The following is a 16,144-nucleotide window of genomic DNA, read 5'->3' as shown; positions in this document are numbered from 1 at the left end:
GGTCTCCTGCCTGGCTGCCTCCAGTTGAACTCCGGGCCCGCGAGACGGGAAGAAGAAGAAGAAGAGGAAGAAGAGGGCAAGGAGCGAACGAGGGAGCGCGCAAGAGGAAGGGGAGGCAGGAACGAGGGAACACGGAGTGCCGTCTCTCCAGGGTTGGTAGGGGAAGAAGAAATAGCTGAAGAGAAAAGAAGAAGGAGGAAGAGGTAGAGGAAGAGAAGAGAGGACCAAGGGAGGAGTAGGAGGAGGCGGTGGAGTACCGCTGACCGGCTCCGAGCCGAGCGTTCGCTCGCGCGGTCGCGCGTCGCACGAGGACTGTTGCGCGGTCGCGAGGGACCCTACCGGCATCGGTCGTGCCGGTTTCAAGCTGGCAGCTTGAGCTTACGGAACTCGGCCGTGCCTCGCCGCGGGGAGTGGAGCGGGGTTCCGCGTGTCAGGGAGACCGCACCACCGCCGAGCGCGTAAGGATACAGCGCGCAAGAGAGAGCGTAAAAGAACCGACCCGGGGAAGAATGATGCTGATGGAAGGAGAAGAAGAGAGATAGACCGAGAGGGCGGGAGGGACAGAGACGAAGAGAAGAGAGAGAACGAGCACCTCCTCCGCCGCCTTCGGGTCTGCTTCATGTCCGCTCGTCTGTGTGTAGCGATCAGGAGGACGGGCTAACCGGGCCGTCTGTCTGGCCCTTCGACACGCGGTACGTCGACAGGCTGCCCGGCGACGAGCTCATCGGAGCGGCTTCAGCGCAATATTGGCCGCACGTCGTCGCCGTTAAGGCAAACGGTACCAATTCTGGGGCACCGCTTCCTCGGGGACCGCGACAGGCGAACGGAGGAGAGGTCGGAGGTGAGGGCACCCCTAGGACCATTCGCGGGATCGCGAGTTTCTGTCACAAGGTAAAGAAGAGAAGGCGGAGGAGGATCCCAGGCCGATACGATGCGGCCCAGGGCCGCGGCGACGTCAGGAATCATCGGCGACGCGAGCCGCGGCATCTCGCGGCCGGTCCCGCTCGTCCTGCAAATCATCTGCGTCCTCGCCCTGCTGGTCCACACTCCCCTGAAGTTACCGTTCGCCGAAGCTGTGGTGAGTACAATACGTCCTTGAAGTCGCATTCCGCACCGCCGCGAATTTGCGCTCGCAGCACGGTACCCTTTCGGCGAAACACCCTTGTCCCTGCTTCTGGTTGATAGGAGTTACGATCAAGGCGATACCTGACACGGGAAATCCGCGACACGTCGCGTTACCGATCGTCGCGAATGTTAAACGGATCGCAAACTACGATCGGATCAGGTGGACGACGCGTGGTGAGCTTCATGGTGGGATCGAGGGAAACGTCAAGGTTCGAAGTCCGCGCGAGAACCGGAGAACCGGAAGTCGAGCGTGCACTAAAGATTGTACCGTGACGAACCTTCACGCGGCACATTTTTACGCGTCGATCGAATTACAGTTGTTTTCAGGACCGTTAATGTTGCGGTTAATGGTAATAATGCGGTAATCGAAACGAATTCGAGAACATGATTACGTAATTTATTTGCGATAGCCATCTTCGATCTCCATAGAGATCAGCTGACCCTTTGTATTACGCACATAATATATTGAATTAATAATATTTTACAAAAGAAAAAAATTTTTTTTGAATAATGATTTAGTGGCCGTATTCTCGAAAAGTTTTACCACTTTCGTTTTTATTTTTATCTCCGGAAATGTCACGTACCTTCAATTGCTTTCTGCATTTTTGCCGGCTATATTGAAACCGCCATTTTTGATTAAACATTTTTTTTAATCGAAGCCAACAATCTTAAAATTATTTAATTAAAAAATTTACTAAAAAAAAAATTATTTATTTTAATTTTAATTTTATTTTATTAAAAAATTAATTAATTAGATAATCAACTCCAAGATCTTGCTTCTTATCGCGATAAAGACTTGTCAAAATTTTTGTTGTCCAGCTACTGCATTAATTCTCTCGTTTCTATTTCATTCATGAAATGGGACACCATTGTTCTATGCAGTTATCAACTCTCGGCCGTTCCAATGCTAACGAATGTGGGTGTGTTTTGCTAGCTTAGCGGATGGCGACGACATTCCGGAGAAATAGTCTAATATCGCTCCACATCTGGAGCAATTTCTATCGCGCTCTTAGGTAGCGGAGCCTAATTCCAGGCCTCTCGTGCCAGCCGGACAATGCGTGGGAACACCAGATGAGTGCTTTAAACGCCAATCGCTGACCTGCCGCTGCACCGTGGCATAAATATTCTTCTCGAGATTAAATCAATCTCGTATATCCCGTGTATAACACATTGCCCATCCATTCACCGCCAAAATATTATCTCGAACTCGATCGTCAATCGCTCATCTAACTAATTATACATTTATCCGCAATTGAACACGTCGATACGAAACTTGCATCCTTTGATCGCGTTAGCGATCTTTGATTAATTATCAATATTAATCACTTAAATCAATTACTTGATTTTCAACTTATATTAATTTATATATTCTGCTACAAAAAAAAAGAAGAAGTTTTAAACTGATTATTCTTCGTAATCGCAAACGACGGTGACGAAATTGTAAATTTCTAACTTCGACCGCATCGTTACAGACTATTACATTGTTTGTGCTTACCGAAGCAAGAAATATTCAAGATTCCAATTTCGTTTCAAAGATGTTATTAGATTACACCAAGTCATATGTAGCGATTTGAGACATTGATCGTGAACGATATTCTAAGAAAGAAAATAAAATAATAATCGCTACTTTTTTTAATATCAATTTTTCAGATCTACATGAAAGAAACATTTGCGAAGAAGTCACTGCAAATTTAATTCGCGATGCGGTTTTCCTTGCGATCAAAATAAATCAGTCTCGTAGAACTCTACGAATCGTAGATGACGAATGCATCGCGGTTTTGCTATCAGCAACGGGCAATTAGCAAATGCAAAATTTCGTGGCGCATAAACCGGTTCGCGTAGCAATCGAGGGAGGGGGGGAAGAGACCGAGCGATGCGCAACGGATGATTAAATCAAGCGTGAAGCCGATAGTAAGAGACCCACGTGGAAAGCGGCCATCAATAGGCACGTAAATCCGAGCGCCATGTGATCCGAGAGCCTGAAACTGCAGCTTCGTACATAATCTCGTTGCAAAATAGACGTTCAATTAATCGATGACGATGTATCTATATTGACCGTGGAGCCTACACTCCTCCGGTCCGACTTTACTTTCCGTAACACTGCGGTACGTCGATATCTCTCCGATAATATCTCGTAACACGTCCCTCGAAACGTACTCATCGCGAGGATTACCTATAAACGAGCAAACTTTTAATTACTAATAATATATATATATTATTCGTGACAATTAATTGTCATAATATATTTATTCGCGTAATTTAAACAGTCTTTCTATAGAGTTTATATTTGATACTCTCGTGCAAACAATATTCTACCGCTGATTAATACATTTGTATCTATATTGCATTGTGCCCAACGTGGTTACGCACTCGATAATAATTTGCATTATTTACATGAAAATTAATTGTATTTGCCGATGTCGTTGAAGTCACCCGGTAGACAGATAGGTGGGCGATTTCGACGCCCGGACAGAGGACGTATCCGTGCGGAAACCGTGAAAGAAGATATTCGATACAATAGAGAAATAGAACGAAAATGCCGCCGATAGATCGACGTTTCCATACGTCTTTTTTTATCTCGGGCCGGTCGCTCGTTATTGTACCGAAATCATTCAAAATCGTGAGAATTCACTGCGTCCGGAGCTAAATCGCGTCTTCGACATTCCTAGACAACACCGCGATGAAATATTCGCGCGAACGTACCATAAAGAAGCACATTGATGCGAGATACCTAGCATTACCCAGCATTATCTTCAACGTCTTGTTTCCAAAAAGACGCGTCTCAATTTGAATGAAAACTCCTGCATATAAATCTCCGGAATATCCTCAAAGTAGATATTACCACAGCCTAACACGCCCAAGCCGGGCTGTAATAGGCCATTTATCTTTAATCCGATTCTTTAAGATACGATTGGAGGTTTGCGCGCGTAGGTTTTTATTACTAAATTATTCGGGTAAAGATCAATGTACATTTTGAAACTTTGACGAAGTTTTTATCTCGCTTACACAAATGTTAAACTTTACATTATTTTTACAGAAAAAAAAAAAAAAGAAAAGAAATTTAGAAATGGAAATAATCGTATTTTTATTCGTATAACGTTACTGGCGCGAAATAAGAGACAGCTTGCGCAATCTCGTAGAAAAGTGTCTAACGCGATACGAAGATATTTATTGCTGCAAGTGACAATGTTACGAAATAATTCACAGAAGCGAAATCGCCATATTTAGGTTGACGATGAACTGTAGGAAGAGTCTTCGTGCGGTTGTTGCGATAACGATAAAGCTTTCCTGTTATTCTTGTAAAACCGACAAGCATTGTGGGATGCGTGGTACGGATCAAGTATTCGTTTCGCGGACGAAACACGACAGAATTGGACGATCTAACATCTGTCTTGTTGCGTGTGAGTTCACTTCTGAATAATCTCTTGCGAGTCGTAGTCGAGAGCTAGAAGAAGCGCTTCAACGATATGATTTATGCCGAAAGGAAACCTCGTAACATTTCAAGTACGCTTTCAATGCGTGTCACATCGTTTGAACTATATATCAGAATTTAGAAAGGACCGTTCGAAGCTATGGCGTGTTAAACACGCTTTATTTATCATTGTCGATACTCACGGATACGTTTCCCTTACGATACCGATTGCGCGTTAACAGATAATTGAAGGATGGCTAGATATTTAATCGCGACAGACGGAACACGCTTTGTCCGAGGCCATAAACTTACACCCACCGCCGTTGATTTCAATATTTTGAAACGTAATTTACTGTCACGCGTGGTTTTCTAAAATATGCCTGCATTAAAAGATCGCACCGCCAAGTATGCAAAGCAGTTTCACCTACGCTCTCAGATGCCGCGGAAGTCAAACGATAACGCAATTCTACTTGAAAATGATTAAAAAATAGAGGAAAAAAAAAGAGAAAAGATCTTCTTTCGCTAGGGTGAGTTAAAGCAAAATTTTCTTGCAGATATGCGAAAGATAATTTTGATAAAATGCTTGCGTAACATCCAACCGATTAATGCCTTTGCCTCACTTTGAAGTTCCCAAAATTGTTATCGCGGACTCTCGTATTTATAAATTCAACGCTTAACTCGCTTTATTGGATAACAGTGCATTTTCAACATTCCCGCGGATGACATCACGTTTTCGCGCAATTGAACCCAAACACGTCGTTCGCACATTGTTATTAACCTTCCGCTTCGCGATGACGTCTGATAACGCAAATGACAAGGCGGCGATCTTAAAGGATACACTTGACAGCAGCAATATATTTCTCGCGCTTGAAGGCGAGCCTCGAATCTCGATGCGTTTGTCTGGGCTTGTTAAGATGATATAATACCTATAAAATGCGTCACCGGGGAAAAAAGGAAAAGTCATTAGCGGTCGATGACATATTTCAATATGTCCATTCCATTACACTTTTTACGATGACATCATTCAGCCGCAACATGGTTTAAAAGCATTTTATTACATTTGCTCATTACTATATTAGTTACACAAATAATAATTTATAATTTATAAAAACTAATTTACTTTTACAATTTCTTTTTAATTTTTTTTTTTCTTTTTTATTTCTACAAGCATTTCTGTAGGCATGAAAATTTAATTGTATTAACGTAACGCAAACTATCGCGAAAAGCTTTCAAGCTATTTATTTAAAGTCTATTACTATAGGCTAATCCGACAACATAAACTTCGAACAAGTGACATCACGCTTTAAATTAATTTATTGCAAGCCCGTAATTGACTCTTATTGACTAGACTGCCACTTTATGATGACGCAATTCGAATAAAGTTTAGATAAACACAATAATGGATTACTTAAATTAATGCAGTTAATTCATAAATTTCGCAGAAGCCAAAGATAATTACTTTATCATCGGGAACATGAATAAAAATTAAAAAAATTATTATGTTAATCACGATACTTACAATTTTATGTAGCTCAATCTTTGAGCTTATAGTCACGTATAATTTATTTCGAGAAACTGGCCGATATAGATAAGCGTAAAATAGAAAAGAAATCAACAGCTTGCAATCAATGACACGTTTGTCTCTGACAATTGAAAACTGAGATCATCGTAACGACGGTATCTCTTTCGCACAAATGCGACAATAAGACGAGCGCTTTTAATTTGTCACATTTTCCAGCGAATCTTTTTTTTATTTTATTTAAAGCGAGTAAACGTTTTAATTAAAAATATTGTAAACAATAGGTGTCCGAGTTATTTCGGGACTCGGAAATAGCGGAGGCGCAATGCGCGGCATATGGCACGCAAGCGTATGATATTTGTTGAAATATTACAGCTTGGAAAGCAAAGAGTTAACGATAGCGTGTATTACTCCGTTGCTTTACGACTTCGTCGGGAGCATAAAATTCGCTTGTAAGACTATTTTTGTCGAAATTCGAATCGCTCGGAAGTCTCGGTTATTTTTAGAGCTACACGAAACGAACCGGAGTCTCTGTATGATTGCAACCGAAAATAACGATGCGGGGATTACCTCATGATAAAATACAAATTAACTTCGACGGGCTGGACGTGGCTATTATCGTCTCGTCAGCTCAGCGACAATGTAGGCGCGATGATTGTCAATGACATCACGCGGTGCTGTCACTTGCCGCGACGCGCGTATGATCAGCCGTTATTGAAAATGATCGCATTTATTCAAATGCGTTCCTATTCATTTGCAGCTAAATAGAAGCCTGACAGAAATCAGAAAGTGATTTATCACATTACCAGCATTATAAAAAGTAATCTTTATTACATAAAACTAACACGGTTAATATTTGCTTTTTTATCGTTTACGTTTTTAATTTAATTCCAATTTTTTTTTTTTTTTTTATTATTGAAGGAAACAAAATTTAATTTCAGGAGCATTCCCTTTTTATGCATTATTATTAACATCGATTATTTAACTTGCGATTAAATCGCGTAGCAATTGTGCCACGCGTAATTGAGCGTAACGTGTATCTTTTCTTTTTACTTTTTTTTTTTTGTGACTCCTTCACGCGTGGCGCATTTCAGACTGCACACGTTAGAATGAAAGCAGGAAAGGCGGTCAATAGTGGCCACTGACATGTTCGTGTTAAATTGCTTTGGAGTATGATGTCATATGTACCAGCAGACGACTGTCTATACATATAACAAACCGCGGGCGTGGAATAATGTTCTCAAGGTGACTGCAAACACTAATTTGCATTACGCGCTGCGCGACATTGGTCTCTATTACTCATATAATAGTATTATAAACAGATGTATGCACAACGTAGGCGCAGTCGATAGATATCGAAAGTAACGCGCGTCCATTACATCAATAAAAAATCTGATAGTCTTGAAAATCGGGCATTGATAATACAAAAGGTTGCCGGATAATTTTAAAGCTTCGATTTTCATCCTAAATATTATATGAATTCACTCGTGAATTATTGATATGCTATTAAAACTTCTTTTTAAATATGATATTTGGTATCTTTTAATATAACTCGTGTAAACATCTAAGAATTTAATGCTCTAGTGAGTTCTTTAAATTCGATTCTTGAGTAATATTATTTATTTGAAGCTCAATATTTTTCCTTTGAATCTCTCGAGAGTTTCGAGATGGGAGCTCGGTTTAGGATTCTCTGCGGCACGGATATTCAGCTGGTAGACGTATCTCACGCGGCGGCGTGGGCGATATCCCATGAATGATAGGTCTAAGATTACCCCATTGGAGGCATGAATGAAAGGCTTCGGTCAATTCGATGAATGATCCTTCAATCAAGAGACACGGTAGTGGCTCGCTCGTTATGTACGCGCAACAAGATCGATCGTGTATTAAATAAAAAAAAAACTTTATACTAAAAAATATCATGTATGCCAGTAACGCGAGTAGAGTCTCAAGAAAGAAATACTGCCGTGATTTATTTGTTCGCATAGAAATGACTGAAGAAAAAAAAAAATATATATTTTTTTACGTCAGTTTTAATTTTATTACATTGCTTTGAAACTTGATGTTTATTTATCACGCATGCCGAGGTAATAATTAAGAAAACACAACGTGCCTCCGGAAGAGAAAAATAATTCTTTCGTTATTTGCGGACTGTGAGCTTCATCGTTCGCTATCGTAAAAAACCTTCCAAAAAAAAAAGAAAATAATAATAAAAATGTAACCCGTGGCAGAATCTTAATTCTTGCGTAATCAGCAAGCCAGATAATTAACGCGCGTTAACTCTCTCGCTGGCATTACTTTCGCCGCTGCGAGCATTTACTTTACCCCACGAATAAATGCTCCATTGCGAGCGATAAACGCGTGATAATACGATTCCTCGAACCCGACTGGGCGGCGGATGCTGCGCGAAACAAGAGCACTTGCTCGCGCTCGTTCGCGTGATCTTCAGCTCGTAAAAATTACGAAATTATTATATTAGTCCTATCAATGCCGCGCGATCGATCTCCCTCGCTTCCCGCGAAACGATATATCTCGACGCTGTCGTATCAAATGTTATCCAAGATCGCCATAAATTAAACGCTTTGACAAACTCCGATTCGTAGAAAATAGCATGTTACAGCAGTACTTAATTTTGCATCGCCATCGGCGTTATCAATCGCTGCAATATAAAATCCTGTAATATTAGCAAAATAACAAAAGTCACAGTTTATTAAAAAAAATACTAATAATAATAAAAATATAAAAAACATATAAGACTTCGAGGCCTAATTGTGTCTCAACTTAAATTCCATTACCGTAGTTTTGTGAATGTGTAATTACCATTCTACGTCGTCAAAGTTGCGTAAATACCGCTGGCGGGTGCCGCTAAATTCTCCGCTGTTGCGTTCCGTAAGAAATTAAGCGCGGAGTAGCTCCGCTCCGGTCGTCAGCCGGCGGCGATAAACTCCACGCGCGGTTCATTAAATTCCTGGATCTCCGATTTATTTATTTATTTTTTTTTTTTTCTTTTTACTCGCCTAACGAGAATTCGTGGGAAGCAACGTCGGGACCGGCGAACGCGAGGCTGGAATCGAGAGAAGAGCACGCCAGCGCACGTGCGATTAGAGTACAGCGGGTTATCGGTACAACCATAAACGGCCTATCCTCCTTCACCCTCGAGCGCCCGAGCCGCCGTCTCTTATCGACGATTGTCACGCTGAACCGTTTCATTCACGTTTATAATAAATTAATTGAGAGCGTGATGTCACTCGGTGGTCGCACCGAGACTTGTTCGAAGGATCCGATTAACAAACGACTTTTTATTCCCAATTAATACACAATCGAGGCTTTAATCAAATTTACCGGGCTGTAGTATGAGTTTAAGGCAAGAAACCTCCACCACAGCCATATAACGAAAATAAGAGAAATGTTAATTGGACCGGCGCGAGAATCGTAATTAACGATCGTCTCAGAATAAGGTTTATATCAAACTTCTTTTCTGCGGCTTTGGCTATACTTGCGATCGGTTGATCGGTTAAAAATTCTATTCGCGGTGCAACGAGCGAGCCGAATCGGCGGTCGCCTCGCTAATTCGATCAGACGTATATCTTATCCGCTACGGGCGATCTATATGGAACATCCACGCAGGGTGGACGCAATATCTCTTACGAAACGAGTAACCTCGATACACGCTATCGGCGAAGAAGTTGCGAGAGTTCAAAGGGGTTAGGCACGATCTGCAACACATCTCTTTTGAATCCGACCGTAGATTCGAGGAAGCTCGCCGAGCCGTGATTTTTCTATCGCGGCCTCCGCGAATACGTCACCCGCTGCGTTTTCTTCTTCTTCTCGGAAAACAGAACGGTTTCCCTCGAGGAATATAATCAGTTTATACACGACCGGGGAATCTATTTTTGTAGAAATCATGCGCGCCGCTCGAGGAAAGCTTCAACACTTTCGTGTCGCGGGGCCGGGCCGACCTGGAACTCTTTAAAATAGGATCGCTCATGTTTGAGAAGCCAATGGCTCTCGGGTACAGATTGCCCCAGAATCCTCGATCCCTAATTCAATAACGGATTTTACGGATCAGAGGTTGATTTCGACGTAATGACTATCGACGTTACATTAATTAATCATACACGTTGTATTTAAGGATTTTTGTAATGTAATTTTATCCCCGATAATTAATTGCATATCTATCGAAGTAAAGCAGCACGAGTAGCTGAATAGGGAAAGCTGAATGAGTTTTGCTTCGTTGGACCGAGTATTCGCAGTGAAATGTCACCGGCTCGTATCAAATTATTCTCCCCCGCGTTGTAACTGACCGGTTAAACAAATCGCCTCGTGCCCACCGACCCCGAGAAACAACACTGACTCGTCTACGCGGCGTTCCTCGACGCGAGAAAAGCTCGGAGTCGCGGCGCATTCGGGAGCGATTAACTTCTCAGCGAGTCGATTCCTCTCGCGGCTGCACGCATTCCCCGAATATCGATTACGTGCCCCAAAAATAGGGCGGTTGCATATCCGTTTCTATTTCCGCGCCGGTCGATATATCCATAGCGTACTACGCGAGATATTTTTCTCCCTCACGTGTCGCCGATAAATTAAGCTGGAAAGTAGATCGACCGACGAAGAAGCTACGTTTCGCTGCATTCAACGAAAAAGAAAAAAAAAAGTATATAAAAAAAAATAAAATAAAATCCCTGAGATTGGGTCTTAGGCAGAAATTGTGGGCGGAACGTAGACCGTAACTTACAATTTAATAACATCCGTGTAAAAAAAAAAAAAATGGGATGATAGTATTTATGCACCACTTGCTTTGACGCTACCCGTTGGCACTGCAATTTTTCTCCGAGTGTCTCGACGTGTGAATTTTTTATAAATCTGGAGAATAAAAATATCAAAACTGGCAATGAGATAAGCTCCGTAAATTATTGATGTTCTGTCCGTCTATTTAGATCAATCGGAATCCAAGTAAATAAATCTTAATTTGGAAAAATTGAGAATCACTGTTACCGCGTTGTAAGATCTCTTGGCTTATTTTTAAAAAGAGAATTGTTCGATAACGCGTTTTAATAATTTGCCACCGCTAACATTGATATAGCGTGGACATATGCAAACATGTGCTTAGATTATCTAGTCGGGCGTACATAAAATGAAAAGAAATCACTATCGACTGACGCTTAATTGCTTTATGCAACAACTTATTGGCGCGGACTAACAATCTAACGGCCCTGAATTCGATCGCGGGCTCGATAAATTAGTTGCACTTTCGAAATCAATCCGGGGTCGACGGTCAGCGTTCAGAGGCGCCGCGTCACAGTTAATAATACGCGCGAGTTAGGCGAGTACTCTAAGCGTGGCATTTGACCCGCGATGGAAACGCGTGCGCGCGATTAAAATTGGAAACGCTGAAACGCACGAGCTCGCCGCGCCGCGTGCACAATCCCATTTACGCAACGCGTAACACGCGAAAACCTTGCTCTTCACCCGCGGATGCTGCGGCGCGGTCTATTTTAACGTCTGATGTCACAAATAAACGGATGATAAGTATCGATCGCACTCCACACGCACTTACGTCGGCACGATAACACCGTACGCCAACAAAAAGTTCTCCTCGGTTCTCGATAATTTAACGAGCCTGATAACTCGTAATTTTTCTGTATAGAAACGATCGACTTAGTCGTTCCGAGTACCACGCGGTGAAAAAATAGAGTTTATCTTTAATTTTATTTGCGAGAATTAACGCAGGAAATTATCAGTTTAGTTTTGTAAATTATTCTACAATAATTCTGATAATTAAAAAAAAGGAATACATTGTAATGTTAATAAATATAATTTACACGACCATAATGCTCGATTAAAAAATTTGGTATATTAATACAAAAATATGTAAGAATTATTTTTTCATATAAAATTAAATTACTAAAACTAGCCCTTTTACGCCGCGACAACTTATTTAGGATAAAATATTTTTAACATCTCAGTAATGTCAATTGTTTACACGAGTCGCGTTTAATCTGATAACGCGATAACATTTTTCCGATCTTAAAAAAGTAGTATCACGATTGAATTTAGTTTCTACGCTTTCTCACCGCGTTCTTATCTAAAGATAGGTACTAATGAACCCTATTAGAGTCTATTTTTCACTTTCAACTTTAATACAATTAACCCTTTAAGTGTATTTGCAACACTTTACCTCCACGAGACTAAAGTACAAGCAGTCGCGGCCGCTATCAATACTTCACGGCGGAGGAGAGCCACAAAAAGTTTCCTGCCACGCTGCATGCATCTTATAGCGTTCGTTAATCCCGGCGATCATAAATCATCGACAGAGTCCCATCTCCCGCGTTGCGCTGCAAACTCATCGTGCATTCGAGATTATACAATTTTTTTTTTTTTTTTTTTTTTTTTTGCCGTTATTTTCAATATCGAGATTGTATATTATACTTTGATATAAGAGACAACAAGGTTCGTAAGAATGGGCACGGTTGAAAAGTATGCGTGCCTTGTTCGCTTGAAAAGTTTTGTCGGAGTAAACGTGCGATAAATATGAAAAGAGAATTACTCGGTCTTCTCCTCCGTGAAATAACCCCGTTGAAATTATTGTTACAGTTGCGGTTTATTATCGGTTTCATTGGCTGCTCGATCGTAAATTTATATCGCGTATTAATTAAATGTGAAATGACACATAAAGCAGGTTTTTCACTGCCCATATTCTCTCGTGATATCTTCGGATGATACCGAGTTGAGCAACGCGCCGAGTCGTTTGTGGGAGGAAAAAAAAAAAAAAGAAAAATATCCCGTAACATAAATATTACGCAACCCTCACTGCACAACGTAATTAAACGCAACACGGTTCCTTACAGGGCATTAAAAAAAAAGGACACTCGATACATATAAATGTAAAAAGAAACGAGAAGTCTCTCGGCGGTATTCGTTCAAGTCCTTCGGCGAATTCCTCTTAGCGAGAACTGAAACCGGTATAATCTCTGCTCAGTCCAGATTTCGATGCTGCAGACACGTATGATCCTTATATTCACGGATGAAATCTCGGCGGCTCGTGTAAGAAATAAAAGAAAATTATTTAAGTACATTATTTTTTTCCCCGCGGCAAATGAAAGAAAGAAAGAAAAAAAAGGAATTAATCTCGAAATTGTACCGTTCTCGACACAGTATTCGTAATGAAGTCTCTCGCACGTGTTCCCTCCAAATATTCCCTGCAGATCCCTACGCCTCTTTAAGGATATCGTGCGAGATAATGCGCGATATCGGTAGTCAGATCAGCGCTCGCGGCTTGATCACGAATTCTTAACATTCATCGAGATCCTTAATCGATTCTTCAAGGATGCTGCGGGGAATCCACGAGTTCATCTCGTTTAACCGCAAGAGTCAGATACATGGGCGCCTATATTTTTTTTTTTTTTCCCTCTCGCGCGATGTAAGTATATTTTTTTTCTGTGATGTAGAATATGACGTGGAAGCGTGCGTAATTAATTTATTGAAAAATCTTCGTCGTTATTATATCTTAGGGAAATTTAAATTTAATAGAAACTACAATCAGTTTTTTTTTCTTTTTTTTTATCGCGCTTTTAGTTTCACTTTCGCAAATCCACCCCGGAGCTCTTTTATGAAGTAAATATAAATTACTTTAAAATTCAATTTTATACGATCCTTACGATCACCTTTACGAGGTCATATCTTCGAGTGGAGTCTTACGTTATTTTATTTTATTATAAGCGTCGTTCTCGGTACTCTGCTGATGCTCACACACGCAATTCGTCTAACGGGCCTCGATCAGGCCGCCCCCGTTGCAGGCGCCGATGCGTTCGCACACGGCGACACATGTATTTCTTTATGGGGGTCAACACTTACGCTGGCCGCACTTCGGCGAACGAGACGCATGATTACAGCCATAAGCTGACCTAAGCTCGCAGATATGTCTCGACGAGGTTCCTGGAAGTCCTGACGATAAAACGAAACGCTTTAATACAAAAATAATCACTCAACGTGATCTTCCCGAGTCAATCTTCCCGAGGTGTTTTATCTTTATTAAACTTCTTGAATTTTTATTACAAATCACAAACTGGATAAATTGCGAACGCGTATAAAATTTCTTTATTAGTATAATTAGATTTATATCTGTTTTTTTTTTTTTTTTTACTTTTAATCAGAAGATTCTTTTTTTTATCTCTCTCTTTTTTTTATGTTTGTTTCGTTTTATGTGCGTCTGCAAAAATAACGCCGGGACGTAATAACTTTCCGGTTAGCGAATTGATTTTGCGAGCGGCGTCGTCTTAAGTCCTTAAATATTTCTGTGCGCGACAGCCTTTACTCGAAGCGACGATCCGAGACGCGTTGAGAGAGGAGAACGCGGACCAAAAAGGCGACAGAGATCGATGAGAAGAGAAAAAAAAAATACCCTGGACCTGAGCAGATAGAAGGCAGGAAAAGGCAAGGAAAGAGCGAGAGAAACGAGAGCGAAGCGAACGAGAAGCATTTCGAAACGGTGAGAAAGACGTCGCGATGCGCGTATCTTCCCGCGACGTTATCTGACCAAACCAGAGGACGCTTAATATTATTGCACATTATGCAGATTTCAAGGGAACGTTGCCCTCTTTCACGCAGGATCTTGCTCCGCCGATCCTTGTACCGTGGAGCCCGTCAAGCCCGAAGAAACGATCGCCTCCTCGTTCGATGCAATCGGAAACGTGACATTTATTAATGGCATTTATTATTAAAAAGGGAGCAATCTCTCGCAGTCCTCGCATAAAATATGGTTTAAAATAATCTAGACCTCATATTTTATTTTTTTAATATTTAATTATCACCCAGAAAAGAGCAATAATTTAGGATTTTTCTTTTTAATTCACAAACTAAAATTAAATTCTTAACATCTTGACGCGGCCTATATTTTTTGGCTTTATTTGATCGTAGGACGGTGTCTTTGATTTATCATGCTCGCGACACGATACGAAAATATTAAATAATATTCTTGAAAAATAGGCGCTGTATTTTTCTTTGTAGGAATTAAATCTTGCATCTTTCATGGGCGTCCGGGTGGTAGCTCGAAGCGAGCGTTGCAATTGAAAATTCTGAGAGGACATATTTAATGCCCCGGGGCGTTGCCTTCGCGTGGGATTAACACGGTGCAATCTCGGCGAGAAAGTTTGGCGTTGCCGATACCACGAAGATATCGCGGCCGCGATATTCGCCAAATGAACCGGTCGAATCGGCCGACCGGGCTCGGGCACGGACAAGTTGCTTAAAGCGACCGGATGAGAGACGGCTATATTGATTCGCCCCGGCGAAGTATTACGTAGCCAAATGTGACCGTAATTTAATGTCCCGAACCCGCCGCGCCACAATTTCGTGTCCTGCGTTTCGTTTTAATTATACCGATCTTCGCGCTTATCTCACGAGGTACACGTCGAGAGGCCTTTTTCGTACCCGGCAGTCCGACTCGCGTAATAAATCTGCCACGAAAACTGATAAAAAATTAGCTCCCCTTGCGAACAGAATAATTACTTAATGATCCAATCGTGATTCGTATTAATTCTCAGTGATTAACTTCTGTATGTTTGTGATATCATAATTTTTATCGAATATTATCCTTACAGCAAAAATAAAAAAATATATATAAAGAAACATAATTTTAAACGTATATTGAACGGGCTCTAAATTTTTGACACTCATGACATTTTACCATTTTGGATCAATTACGTGATTTAATAAACCGAGTATCATTAATTATCTAAAAAGATTCTTATCTAAAAATAATTGTCAATAGCAACTAATTTAATTCTCCCTTTCGGCCTCTCTTTCTTCTTTGCTTTATCTGCGTTTCTATCTCTCTTGTCTTGTTCTATACACCTGTTGATTCCCCGGTGAACTTAAACCGATTAGCCTACAAGACCATTTTGCGGCGAAGTTAAGGTTCGAAGCGTGCATTATCGTTATCGTGGCGCTACGTACAATCGCGAGGGCGTCGCGTTGGCGATCCGCAACTAATCGTGAATGGCATCGGGACGCACGTACTGGATAGTCCTGAATAAAAAGGCTTTTATCGTCGCGAATACTTCCTGGCCTTTATAAAAATTTACCCGCCGCCA

At 41.3% G+C, this 16,144-nt stretch overlaps 1 protein-coding gene across 1 annotated transcript in view; it reads left to right on the top strand.

The window, feature by feature from the left end:
* Nucleotides 1-5: 5 nt before the first annotated feature.
* LOC139102497 (collagen alpha-5(IV) chain) overlaps nucleotides 6-16,144 on the top strand; it is a 41,443-nt gene continuing 25,304 nt past the window's right edge. The window contains exon 1 of the mRNA XM_070656412.1: nucleotides 6-1,078. Within this exon, the coding sequence (XP_070512513.1) occupies nucleotides 932-1,078 (147 nt within the window). The 5' untranslated portion in view covers nucleotides 6-931. The remainder of the gene's footprint in view (nucleotides 1,079-16,144) is intronic.

The sequence above is a fragment of the Cardiocondyla obscurior genome, linkage group LG05 (genome assembly GCF_019399895.1).
Source record: "Cardiocondyla obscurior isolate alpha-2009 linkage group LG05, Cobs3.1, whole genome shotgun sequence".
NCBI classification, from domain to species: domain Eukaryota; kingdom Metazoa; phylum Arthropoda; class Insecta; order Hymenoptera; family Formicidae; genus Cardiocondyla; species Cardiocondyla obscurior.
This window is presented reverse-complemented; position numbering and strand designations above follow the sequence as displayed.